The sequence below is a fragment of the Pelodiscus sinensis genome, chromosome 5 (genome assembly GCF_052426305.1).
Source record: "Pelodiscus sinensis isolate ZL-2025 chromosome 5, ASM5242630v1, whole genome shotgun sequence".
In the NCBI taxonomy this organism is placed as follows: Eukaryota; Metazoa; Chordata; order Testudines; family Trionychidae; genus Pelodiscus; species Pelodiscus sinensis.
In genome coordinates this window covers 111,467,472-111,481,137 of record NC_143056.1, presented here as the reverse complement: position 1 = coordinate 111,481,137, position 13,666 = coordinate 111,467,472, and the positions used below count along the sequence as shown (strand labels likewise).

At 36.4% G+C, this 13,666-nt stretch overlaps 1 protein-coding gene across 29 annotated transcripts in view; it reads left to right on the top strand.

The window, feature by feature from the left end:
- Positions 1-12,591, top strand: part of SOX6 (SRY-box transcription factor 6) — a 518,699-nt gene extending 506,108 nt beyond the window's left edge. For all 29 annotated transcript variants that reach the window (XM_006134565.5, XM_025190443.3, XM_089778649.1 and 26 more), the window contains one exon: positions 5,336-12,591. In XM_006134565.5, the coding sequence (XP_006134627.1) occupies positions 5,336-5,639 (304 nt within the window). In that variant the 3' untranslated portion in view covers positions 5,640-12,591. The remainder of the gene's footprint in view (positions 1-5,335) is intronic.
- The last annotated feature ends 1,075 nt before the right edge of the window (positions 12,592-13,666 follow it).

Genomic DNA, 13,666 nt, shown 5'->3' with positions numbered 1-13,666 from the left:
CATTTTTCCCCAAAAAAATTGCATCCAGACTACTTTCACTTTCGAAAGCTCTGCTTTCGAAAGTGAGATCAGAAGAAGATATGGAAATTTCCGCGGAATTTGCATATCCTTTCAAAAATAGAATGTACTCTGTAGCCTTATTTCCTTTGTCAACATCCAGCCTATTGTGTTGCCAACCCTCCTGAAATATCCCACAGTTTACCACCATTTTAATGGAACAAAGAGTACACATCCTTCTTTACAAAGGCAAATTTATATTAAAACTTTATTTCAATCTTCAGAGCAGAGTTTGTTGGAAAACAGTTTTCCCACTCTGCAAATATTTTCAAGACTTTGAAAATTGTTATAATTTCAAAGAAATGTTGAGTTTGAGTTGATTGAAATATATTTTTTGATTTAGACCTTTTTAATTTTTAATCCTTTTCAGGATAAGCAGCTTAAATTTAGAAACAAAAGTTAGATTTTTTTTAAATACAAAAATACTTCATTGCAACAATTTAGATTAAAAAAAATTTCAAGTAATGAGATTCAGTGAAACAGATCCTGTTTCACAAATCATTTCAGTTTAAACAAATTGGGATTTTTGATGAAAAAACAATTGTAGAAAAATTCCCAACTACTTCAGAGTAAAGTCAGAGTCTAATATTTCTAAGATAAAAAATCTTTTATATGTATTTTCTGATTACCAAAATTTTTCAGAGAGGAATAGAAATAAAAAAAAGACAAAATAGAATGAGAAGACCCAAATAAAATGCTGAAACCCCACATGGTAGTTTGGGTTGTGTGTTTTTTCTGGGAGAAAAAACAAAACAGATGTTTTATAATCCTACCTTTTTCTCATGAGGGATTCTTGATGGTCCTTTTCTTGAGTGTTGCTTTAGATCTTAGTAAAGACTTTGCCATGGGCAAAGTATTCAGAATTTCCATGTTCAGTGGTGCATTCGTGGGCATTTGTGTCTTTGTAAAGCACCTATTCCATTTCCTCCAGTTACTCAAATTTGGACAATTCTAGCTTCTCATCAGGTTTTTATTGGGATTGTAGTCCCCTTAGGATCTATCTGTGAAAACAAATGATATCTGTTTGGATTTCTCTGTAAAGTTCTTAAATTAGGAATTCTGCTCTTTTTAACTAATCTTCTTAAATACATGGATTAAATTGCATATCATCTATTTAATCTGTTAAAAAGGGCAGACATATAGTTACAGTATGCAGAAATAGAGGATGTATGAAAATGTGGGGTAGACAGATCTATTTAATTAATGGAAATTAAAACTTTATGGCATTTCATACAATCACATATTTGTGTTGTTTAGGTGTTGGTGTTTTTTCAGTCTCCTGCTTTTCTCTATTCTGTTCAGGTTCTTATATCACTATAAGTAAAACACTTAAAATTAGTTCTTATATCAGGTTCTTATATCACTATTAGTAAAACTGAGCACCACTCTGAGGATGATCTGTCCTGTCAAACTCCCAGTGACCGAGCCTTTAGTTGCTGCGGAAACGGTTGTGTCGTGTGTATGGGTGGCATTTGCTGAGGCTCCCCTTGAGTGTAAGATTGTCTCAATTTCTACTATGACAACAAAGAGATGGTGACTTTGGTTACTGAATTGTAGAAGTGAATGCATTGGTTAAGACGATGGCACACCAGCAATGACATGCTGTAGTAATCAGTAGTAAAACACACACAGCACTAGATTAATTAATGTTTCCTAAGAAACAACTATGGGAAATAGCAGTATTTTAACCAAAAAATAAGCTGACTAATGGCCAGATTCGGCATCACTTACTTTGGTAAAACCTTGGGAAGTTGAATGAGAGATTTTTACAGAGAGTAAGATTGTACGGTAGTGGTGAAATTTGTCCCTATGCAATAGGCCACATAAAGTCTATGCATTTTACATACAAATTAAATGATATTTTAAAGACTTAAGTGAGACCTAAGTAGTGATGTAAATAAACAAATTTTACTCCAAATGAGAAATACTCTCAGGCAAGATCATTGAAACTTAATGACTAATATACTATTTAATTAAAAACAGGGAAATTCAACCTGTATTCAGCCAGGTAATATTTTCTAATATTTCAGTTAGTTGTAATAATACAGTTATTTATGGGAAGTTTTGGATGATAACTTTTCAGCCCTTCTGTGAATGATATTTTAAAGCAGCCTCAAATGATTTACAATTTATCTTCAATAATTCATTTTCCATAATCCTTAAGTAAATGTTGTTCATATGGAAGCCATAAACTCTGAGATTTTAATGTAACAGTGTATTTTGTTGCCTTTTCTTACAAAAATAATTCAGTATCCAGTCACTTTCATAATTTAATACCCTTTACATAGAAGTATGTATTCTATAAATTAGTCTGCAAAGTGATGAGGATGTTACTTTTCTTGAGCATTTATAAATAAAGTCTTTACAATGTTTGTAACTACTGAGTACTTGTGTATTCTGACTGTTGGTCGAGTACAGTTTTGAAGAAGCCTGTAATATTATACCACTGTAGCAAGAGCTAAAAGTGCACAATGGGTGCTTTTGTGAGATTTACTGTTATTTTATTCCTTATGGGGAAGTAAGTTTCAGGGTGTGTAGCACATAAGGATTTTCCCTAACGCAACCAATTTAGCTTCAGTCATTTAAAGAGCTGTCAGAAAATAGTTCTGAAGGGATCCACAAACAATGGTAATTTGCCAATTCAAATGTTTAGTTAGTTTTGCAAAAGTCAAAAAATGGAATGTGCTCCAGGAAAATCCTAATAATTTTAATACCACTAGATTGCCAGCAGGTCAGTTTATATGAGTATTTTCATGTTACCTACTCTTTTCTATACTTGTCTAATTATATTGGGCCAGATCCTTGGCCCCCAATACAGCCCCTTTGCAACACTGATAGAGCAAAGAGTCTATAGAATTGGCTTAATTGGCCCTCTGATGATTTCCCTGGCACAGGAGAGTCCTCCAGTGGTATAGAGCTAGTGTAGCCAGCTCTACACTACTGCTTCTTGTAAACCCTTAGGCATGAGCACTACATTACGCTGGTGCTCTCTGGCTGCCAGAAAGGCCGTTTGATTGGCATTGAAGCTGGGTGCAAACAAAGAACTTAAATCAGGGGGGTGAACCAGAATCAGGGAAGCATAAAGGTGATGTAAAAATACATTTTGTCCATGGTCCTCTGCTTAGCACAACTTCTCTAGATAAGAGGAATGAGCCTCTAAAATTTAATATGACAACAAATACTTTTAAATACAAATGTAAAACTAAGTTAAGGTTTGAAATATCTGCTAGAAACCGCAGCAAATCAGTCAATCAGAGCATGCAGAATTTTCAACCAGCCCCTTTTCACTTCTTTTTCTTCTCTGAATAGTCTTATTTTCTACAAAATGACGTTGTCATTTCCAGTGCCATATGCAAAATGACACCACCTCAGAGTTCACCAGTGTAAAAGGGAGTATCAAGAGAATTTCACAAAAGGGAAAAAGTAGTTTAGGTGTTTGGTGAGATCAATAGGCATTTAGGTCCCAATTCAGCAAAGCACATAAGCATATCCTTCATTTAAAGCATTTACTTAAGTTTTGTTGAAATCTGTACTACTTAAACATATACTTAAAGTTAAACATGGGCTTATGTGTTTTGTGGGATCCAGGTCTTAGCATTTAACTCTGGTCATAGCTCAGTGTTATTCATTTTTGTTTTTTTACTTCACCTGAAATAATTAATACCCACTATTTATTTTTAAATCTTAGAAAGTTTTAAGGGAGAAATTGTGCATCCATTTAAGTGTATGGCAAAGCTCCTATTAGCGCTAATGGATCCAGGATTTTGCAAGAATTCTTTTGCATATTTTATTGCATAAGATGGCGTATATCACGTGGCAAAATATTTCAGCCCCCTCTCCCCCAATTTCTGATTAAATGCATATTTAGGTCTTCAGACAATCAATTGGGTACAACCCACTCCAGTCAGCAAGCATATTCACCGCATGTGATTTTTCTACACTTTACTAAAGGAAGAATAGTGAAGTGAATTCTTTCTTGAGAGGGATTCCTTAAGCCCCTAAGGTGTGACCTACTTTCCTGTTATATGAATCAGTTATGCAGATCTGTTATACTACTTATATTCATGCTACAACTTGGCATGCACAAGAGACGATGCCTAGAGTAAAATACCAACACCGCAGATTCATCCTCACTATCCCCAGGTAACCTGCACTCTTTTTTACCTTAAAAAAGGGTTGAAGAGCTGTTATGCTGTTGCAGAAATCCCTCCCCTCCCCTTGAAATGCAGACATGCAAACAAGATTTGTTAACCTTTAATAAATGGCTTCAAAACAACCCAGCAGTGTCCCAGATTATCTACGTCACATAGCACTTCAACAGTGCCTTTTGTGTCATGCTGCTCCATGGCTCCTTCTGATGTTTTTTTCCCCGTATGGTAGATGGGAAAATGTGGATCTTTCTCCAATATTGTAAAGAGAGGCATAGCACCAATCAGTCTGCACGTGTCCAGGGCAGTCTCTTCACTTGATCTAAGAACACTGTTTTCACCATCAATTCTCATATCTTGGCCTTAAGTAATTAGCTGCCCACTTAAAAAAAAATGTGGTTTTTTTTCCCCCTCGGGATTAGACATTCCGAAGGGGGAAGAAGGTGTCACACACAAATGCCCTCGGCAATTTCTTCACTTTGTGTTCTCTTGAAAACAGATTTAGCACACAGAATTGTGGGACACCATTCCTAACTGGGATGTATGGGCATTACTGCAACACTCAGACCACACATTACAAATACTGGTTTCTAAAGAGCTTATATGTTGGAAGGGCAAGCCCCACTGATGTAAGTGTATAAAAGCACTGCTTTTCTCAGAAGAGCTTTCAGAGCTGATGCTGTGGAGCTCTTCAAAAGTTTTTTTTTTTTTTTTTTTGGTGTCCATTTATTAATGCCATTAAAAGAAATATCAGGGAAAAGGTTAATGTTGGCATTACCACTGGGTGAATAGGGTGAAAAAATTACACGTGGACATCTTGGTAACTCCTTGCCTGAGGAGGCTGATAGGGCTAGGACAATAACACGGTTTAAAGGAGAACTAGATAGATCATGGAGGTTAAGTCCATTAATGGCTATTAGGCAGGATGGGTAAGGAATGGTGTCCCTAGCTTCTGTTTGTCAGAGGGTGGAGATGGATGGCAAGAGAGAGATTGCTTGATCATTACCTGTTCAGTTCACTCCGTCTAGGACACCTGGCACTGTCCACTGTCGGCAGACAGGATATGGGGCTGAATGGACCTTCGGTTTGACCCCATATGGCCATTCTTATGTTTTTATGTTTCCTTGCAGACAACAGCCTCAGATTCCAATCACCGCAGGAACAGGCGTTGTCTATCCTGGTGCTATTACCATGGCAACTACCGCCCCATCACCTCAGATGACATCTGATTGCTCTAGCACCTCTGCCAGTCCGGAACCCAGCATCCCTGTCATTCAGAGCACGTATGGTATGAAGACGGACAGCGGGAGCCTTGCTGGAAACGAAATGATAAATGGAGAGGATGAGATGGAAATGTACGAGGACTATGAGGACGATCCCAAATCAGACTATAGCAGTGAAAACGAAGCCCACGAGGCTGTCAGTGCCAACTGAGGAGTGTTTGCAGAATTAAAGTACTCTGACTCTTTTGATTTTTTGTTTTTGGAACAAAAAGTTCTTAAAGAGCCTGCATGCATGTGTGGCTCCTACAGTTACATCCACAGAATGGTCTTAAATGTTTCTTAACGTGTGAGACAGATAGTTCCCCTAATTTTCATGAACCTGTTTTTTTTTTATTTAGGTGAAGACATATATTAAATATCAGACATTGGGACTTGAAAACTTATATGAATCAATAGCTGTCTTACAAGTCTTACCTTTTGTCTCTTGTCTTTTTTTTTTCCTATTTGGATGCTGATAAAGGTTTAAGTTTTTGTTTTAGATGGGGATTATACATTCTCACTCAGGTATGCTGTACCAGCCTACAGGTTGTGAATGTGTTTTTATTCTGGATTCTTTTAGAAAACAAAACCTGCAGATTTCATATTGTGAAGCAGAACAAGTCCGCAAGTGTGTGCATTTGTGCGTCAGAGCTCATCCTTGAAACAAACTCTGAATTCCACTTTTTCCACATGTATATTTGAACTTTGGATGTGCCAAACTTTTCATAACTTTTGAATCTTAACATTTTAAAAAAAAAGTCTTAAGGGAGACACTGTAAAGTCTTAGACAATCCTTTGGCATCTTAAAAAAATATGTAAAACATGATGATTTTTTTCCAGAAAATGGTAAAGTACTCAGGAATCTGGAGGCAGGATAGTCTTAAGTAGAGAACAAAGTTGCCACAGTGCATGTGCCCAGTTGCTTTTGCCTTTTGATGTGCCATTAGTGCAAAATATTAAGCACAAAAGCGCGATCACCAGCTATGGACAAGCCTGTCTTAGCAGTGTGAGGCCACCACTGACTACATTCTCTATCCCTTTGCTTTTAACCCTTGCATTCAGTCTTAACACATTTTCTCTTAAATAATTTATTCATTCCAGAATGTCAAGGGTCCAAATACTTAATATTTATTTTAAAATATACTGTCGGTGGCATTACATTTACAATTCCTTATGACTGTCTTAAAGAGCCCCCTTTTTTTCTTCCCCAAAAACATGCAGGGGCCTGAAAATAAGAGTGTACCTGCTTCCCAAAAAGGAAAGTGGATGGAAAATACAATTGTTTCCATAATACTATACACCCAAAGAACATTTGGAACAGCTATCCTGCATGTAATGCAAAATAGAATGAATACTTTTAATATGTGCATATAGTACACTGACTCCTATATATTTCTGTGTGTCATCTATACATCTATACGTATAGAATGTATATATGAACAATCAGTGGAGGAAGGAGCATCCAATGTCTCTTTAGGTCTGCAGTGATGAATTTGTAGGGTCTGTAAAATCCTGTAGTGGATAAAGGTCCTGTACATTCCTATTTCAAAGATGGCCTGAAGGCACTTTCTGGTCCCTTCAGTGTGTTTATGCAGTGATTTATTTGTGAAATTCCTTGGAGGGGAAGGAGGGGAAAGAGACACACAATCTGAATTGCAGAGCAAGGCAAATGGTGCACTGCAATAGATTTATCAAATATTAGTCACATGGGAATGAGAGCCAGAACTCCTCGAGTTTTTTCCTGGCGCAGACCTTGACTGGCTGCATGATTTTGGACAAGTCATAGAGACCTCTGTCCTACACACACTTAAGTATATGTTTAATATTGCTCACATGTGCGAATCTAACCACGTACGTGTTTTCAGGATTAGGCCCTTAATGTCTCTGACCCTCAGTTTCTCTAGCTGTAAAATGAAGATAATAACATTTCTTTATATCATAGGGGTGTTAAGAAGCTCAATTAATGATTGCGAAGTGGGTGAAATACTTGAATGAAAGCAGCTAGAACAGGCAAAATATTATTTTTGTATTATTGGAAACAGTATCAATGACAAAGAAAATGTCTGGCAACTATATGGGGGGAGAGGCAAGGGAACACATGTCTGTTGAGAAGTTGCTGAATGTTCAGCGACAGAAATTATTTAAAAGGGGGGACATTTTTTTCTTTTCTTCACTCCCACTCCACTCTTATTACTCACAAATAAATCACTGCACATAATAGACAGTCCTTTGGGTCTAATCCTGCACTTATGCTGAGCGCCCTCAATTTCCACTGACTTTACTGGGAGTTTAAGGTTTTCAGCACCTCAGTGGAGCATTCAACACCTTGCAGGATCAGACATATGCAAATATATATGTACCTGATCCAGCCCACGTTGAAATTAATGGGAATCTTCCCATTGATTTTAATGAGCATCAGATCTGGGACCATATACTAAGTAGGTACAGTATTCAAATAGGTTACCTTCATGTCCAACAAACCATCTTGCAGAACTTCCTATGAGATCTAATGATGAGTTGCTGTGCTGTGAGCAATCATTTCTCTCACTGCGATAGCTGTTTAAGTGGAGATTAGTGCAGTCACTACTAGGAATCACATCTAAAAGTGCAAAAAAATGGAGATGGTTCAGTTTACAGGATGATTTATAAAGATAATGACACCGAAACATGGTGGTCAGATTTCTCTGACCATTTTGTAATTTGGAACAAAATGCTATATTTTTACTATTTATTGAGTGTGTTCTAAGTCCATGTCTAATAGCAATAAACTGGTCAAGCCAAGACTTTACAGGCATAAGCTGTGTCATTAGCTGGTGAGCGCCCTCTTTAAGCTGGCTAAGGTACTCATAGAAAGTGTTTTTGTTCTTAAGATTTCTTGGAGATTTGAACTTTTTAAATACATCTAGCTTGGATTAGGTGGGAGGGTACTATTATTTCCTAAAGAACAACTATTTATTAATGTCTTACGGATTTCACTAGTTCTAAATAGCTCTCCCTCCTTCCACCTCATTTATTTTCTCTTTCTCTTTTCTTTCTGGTTTTGTTGCATAGGTAGAATGCTGTATTGCTAGCATTGTATTTTATGTAATTATTTTTGCACAAAGGCAAACATTTAGATTAGTAGGTTAATTTTTTTTAAATGTTATGACCATGCCAAAATAATATTCTGCAGGCTGGTGGAGAACAAAGGACTGTTCTTTAGGACTGAAACTTGATTTTGCTTGTAGTACAAAAAACACACACTCACAGATGTTGTTTCGTAAGTGTTATAAGCACTGGATATAAATGGTATTTTTTATCACTTCTGACTAATGTGAAACTGTTGTACGAAAACTACATGAACAAAAGTCATCTGTTTCGACTCGTGTGGGCCTGCCTCACAGTTGCCGGATTTGAGTCATTTTTATGTCTTGTTATTTCATTTATTTATGCAAAATACATGTATGTATGAACACTTTGTTTTAGCTCCAGCCCTGCCTCAATGCTAATGTTCTGTCACTTAAAGCCACATTCTTGAAAATGATTGGCTATTCAGGAATCACCAGATTGTAAAAAACTTCATTTATTGGTTGGGGAAATGGGAGGGAAGTAACTGAATCTAAATTGTTCATATAAGCATTTTATTGTATTTATTAGCCGACATTGGCTCTAAAATGTCAGTGGAAATCAAGGAAGGACAATCATAAGGAAAAATGTCATTTTTTACTTTATTAATTGGAGCGGAAAACAAAGTTTTTGATGAATTTACCATCTCATTTTAGATTTTTTTAAAACAAATTGTGTAAATATAACATAGGAAATAGAATTTTATTTTTTGTTCATGGATACTTAGTGAAGTATAAGTTATGTATTTACTTTGGTTCTGTATCAGTGTATGTTGGTCCATATTAAATACTGACAAGTCACTGTACCTCATGTAGATGCTGAATTTACATCCGCAGTGTGAGAGCAGTATTGTGGACCTGTAGCTGGGACAGCACGATGCCTCACTTGTGCTCTCGTTGAATTTTAATTGCATATTCCACAAACAGAATACTTTTTTTCTTTTTGCTTATAGAAAGTTTATCTATACCAAATCTCTGGTACAGCTGGTATGAAACTCAATTTGCTTTGTGAATCCAAGCAAAACTGATGAAATAGTTTCATTCCTGTTTGCAAGCAGATAATGAATGGCATTTTGGAGGCAACAACACATGCCTCCAGAAGATTATCATCATTAAGAGAGCCCTTGCAAAGCTAATTAGATTTAATACTATTTAACTGGTGATTGCTGTGTTCATTATGTCATGATATCGTCATATCGGGGTTAATAACAGGAAAAAATATTGGCAAAGAGGATGTGTGGGGATTGTTTTCTAAGCATTGAATTTAAGTATCCCAGAAAAATTCTCATTTTAAAAAAAATCATGCCATTCAGGTAATGCACAAATATAGTAAAGCTATTTTTACTGTGAACCGAAACAGTTATACAGTATTTTTCCCTATTTTAGTTAACGGATGCGATATATTTTCTTTTTAGAAAGTTATAAAAGATTTATTTTCAAGAGAAGAACACTTCTGAAGCAGTCTGGTGCCAGCTAGAAGTAAACTGCTCACTTCACTTGGTGTTTGATGAATCAGAAATTAAAGTCTTAATGAGTAGAACCTCTGATTTTCAGGGTACATGTTTACATGGGGAAACAGCTCTCGTGAAAGGGCCTAATTCTGATCCATGCACGTGTTTATGTATCACCATCTAGCTCATGAAACCATCTGCTGAGAATGCATGGGGTCAGAACATTCTCCTAAATTGGTGTGTTAAGGCTCATCAAGTAGTAGGGTGAGGGGAAAAGATGGGATAGCTACACAGTGGGAATTCCAAAAAGAATGGCTATGCTATCAGTCAATGAGGTTTACAAACAGTAAGTACAACACCCTGTGAAAAGACTACAGCAGTCGGTGGAAAATAATTATTGTTTATAGTGTAAACATTACTATGCCCTCATACTAAATTCAAGTGTGATTCCCCTGGTTCCAATGGGTTAATCTTTTTTGTCTTGTCAAAGACATGCAATTTCTTGTTATTTTATCAAAATCATTTATTAGTAAGAAATATGTCAAGGCCTCAGCAAAACAAAATAAGTATCTGCTTAACTTTAGGCATTTGAGTAGTTCCACTGAAATGAATACAACACCATTCAATTGGTCAAAGTTAAGCAGGTGCTTAAGTTGCTTGCTGGCTCAGTGTTACAGTACCAACAACTGTATTAGAAATGCACTCAGCAGAATGTATGATGCACTTCTTCATATTTTTAATGAGACAGTGACAAATAGTCTCAGACCCCAGGTATTTGCATGCTTTTTTAAAACTGAAGTTGGCACGTAAGTGTGTTCGTTTAAAAAAATAATATTATATAACCTCATTTGAGCTTTTACAAAACACTTGCTCTTTCTTTTTAAATAACTTCTTCACCCAAACACCTTTTTATATGAACCCATGATAGTCTGTGATTTTTCTCAGATATTACCTTTTTGATATGCTGTAATGCCCTGAGCCTAGTACAGAACAAAAAAGCATTAAAATATATGTATATGGAAACATATTTCATTTCACTCCACATCCTTTCTTTTTAAGTCCCAGATGCATTTAAAAAAGCTGACAAAGAAGTATTCTGAGAGTTCACACATTGGGTGCAAAGGGGTGAAGGGGAGGGGCTAAAGGGAAACGTATCAAATTGGTATTCATGGCAATATGAAAGGTATACAGCAGTTTAGTGATACTGCTTGCTTGTAATTTCCGCTTTCTTAAAAAACACAAGTGAGGTCCTTGGTGCTCTTAGAGTATGGGGAATGTGCAAATATTTAATTGTTTGTATGCTGCACATTGCAGACCTGCTAGTGTGTATTCTCCGTTTGTCTTCCTTTGTCATTTGTGTTTTGCTTTCTCGAAAGCACCATTTTTTCTCTTCTTTGGCTTGTAGCAGAGTAGGATGTTTAGCATTTATGTTCATTCATTATTGTATTTGCCATGTAAATTTTTTTATTACATTAAGACAAGCTTATAAGCTGTTACTACATAACTTATCTTACTGTAACTCTTATTTCCTGACATTGTAATTTGTTTGTGATGTATATTGTGAGATTGTACTCTATGTTAATTTAATCAGCACAATTCACTGACATGCTGGACTGACATGCTAGCTGCTGTTTCAAATTGTAAAGTTTGTGTAGAGCTGTGGGGACAACTGAGACTCTCCTGTCAAGGTACTATGCTTTGGTTCCTATAGCAACACTGTGGGTGTGGCTCTTAAAATGCTAGAGCTGCTGTTTGCACACCCACTAGCAAATTTTAACTGGCAGGTTTTCTTTGTAGAAATTCTATATACAATGCAGGTACCTACCCTGGGCCCATGGCTGGTAAATATTTGGGCGTTTAGAGGAAAAACTAGTGTCTATTGCTGCTTTGAATATGTTTTAAAGTCTGAAAATGTAAATAGTTTATCAAAAAAAAATCTTGTACAGTCCAGTGTAAAGTTTTTAAATGAACTTAAAGGTTGCCATCACATCTTTCTCACACTCTCCTCTTGATACAGTAAAGAAAGAAAAAAAGTTTGCTAAGGATATTGATTGAAAACAAATCTGCTCTAAATTAAAAAAAAGAGAGAATTCTTATTCTTAGCTTTGCTTCATTGCATAAACAGACAACTTGGATTTTGTTGTGCAGTATTGACGTGAGGTAAATAAAATATTAAATAATCTTTCAGTAGTACATTTAAGAGTCTTCTCCTCCTCTGCCTCAGTAATTAATGGAAAAGACACAACTGAAAGACACAGTCCATATACATAGACAATATATTCTGGTGTATGTTGGCACCTTACCTACATGTTTGGGATTGCGGGGGGATATTTTTTTTTTTTTTTTTTGCACAAGGTGCTTTCCTGATATGTTAAACATGTCATCTTTGGGTGATACCGTATATGCCATGATAGGGGTATAGACCCCTCAGGGGAGTGTCTATAAGACTGCCTATTTATGCTCATTTACCTCAAGACTGTCCTCTCTACCCTTAATCTATTCACCATCACTCCATCTTTTGTACTGCTGTTGACACTTACAAATTAAAGATAAATTTTGTTTTATGACACGTGCGTGTGGTTTTTCTATGCCTCTTCCATTATGTATTACAAAATCTCAGTCTCCGAACAAAGATCAGAAAAGGTCACTTGGCCTAGGCATTCTGCCCCCATTATGTTTGTCAGCCCCACCGTCATGCACTCTGTGGTTTTTCACAAAGGAGTTTCTATCACCAAAATCCATGATTATTATTGGCCTTCATAGACTTACTTATATTGCTTGATAGCATGCACGGTACCCTATGTGCTGTGTAAGCAGGGAATGCTTATGGAAGTAACCTCATCTGAGATGGGTTTTTATCAAATGGGAATGAGGCAACACATGTCCCTTCTTTGTTTGCCTCCTTTATTTTTTCCCCCATCATAAAACACTTTAAACTAACCAACCAAATGGCAACATGAAAAATGTAAGGCGGCATTGTTTTGTCTGGGAACTCCTCTACTTTCTGTATTATGATTGGCTTTGGAGGCTAGTAATTACTTAGTCACAGTTCTCCGAGGAAAAGAATAAATTACATTGAAGTGCACTGTAATAAATATAATGTAATAGAGACTTATGGTTGTGCATTACATCAGATTTTAGGCCTGTTTCTGTTGTTGCAGAAGCCAAACATCTCCAGATGTCCAAGAAGGAATGACTCCTTCCATCCCTGGGGACAACATAACACACACAAGCCAATTAAAAAGATATGCCGAGTTACAAAAGCTCTGCAATTAAACATTTTAGGGTCAAATGTGGATGCCAATGAAGTCAATGAAAAAATTTGACTTAAATAGTATTAAAATTTGGTTCTTAGTAAATAATGGAAGAGTTATTCCACTGCAACTTCACCATTAAAACCCCATCAAGGAAGAAAAAGAAGAACGACATCCCTTTAACTACTGGAACTGCACTATAATTCAATATGACATGGAAATGACCAAACTGCATTAGAAAACAGACAGGCAAATAACGGTTCCGACTCAAGCTAATAAAGTCAAGGAAACCCACAGCTGAGACCTATGTTTATATTACTGTGTCTAGGTTTTGAGAGTAGATCTGAGATGAGGGTCCAGTCAGAACTTTAGGTGATGTAAAATGGTATA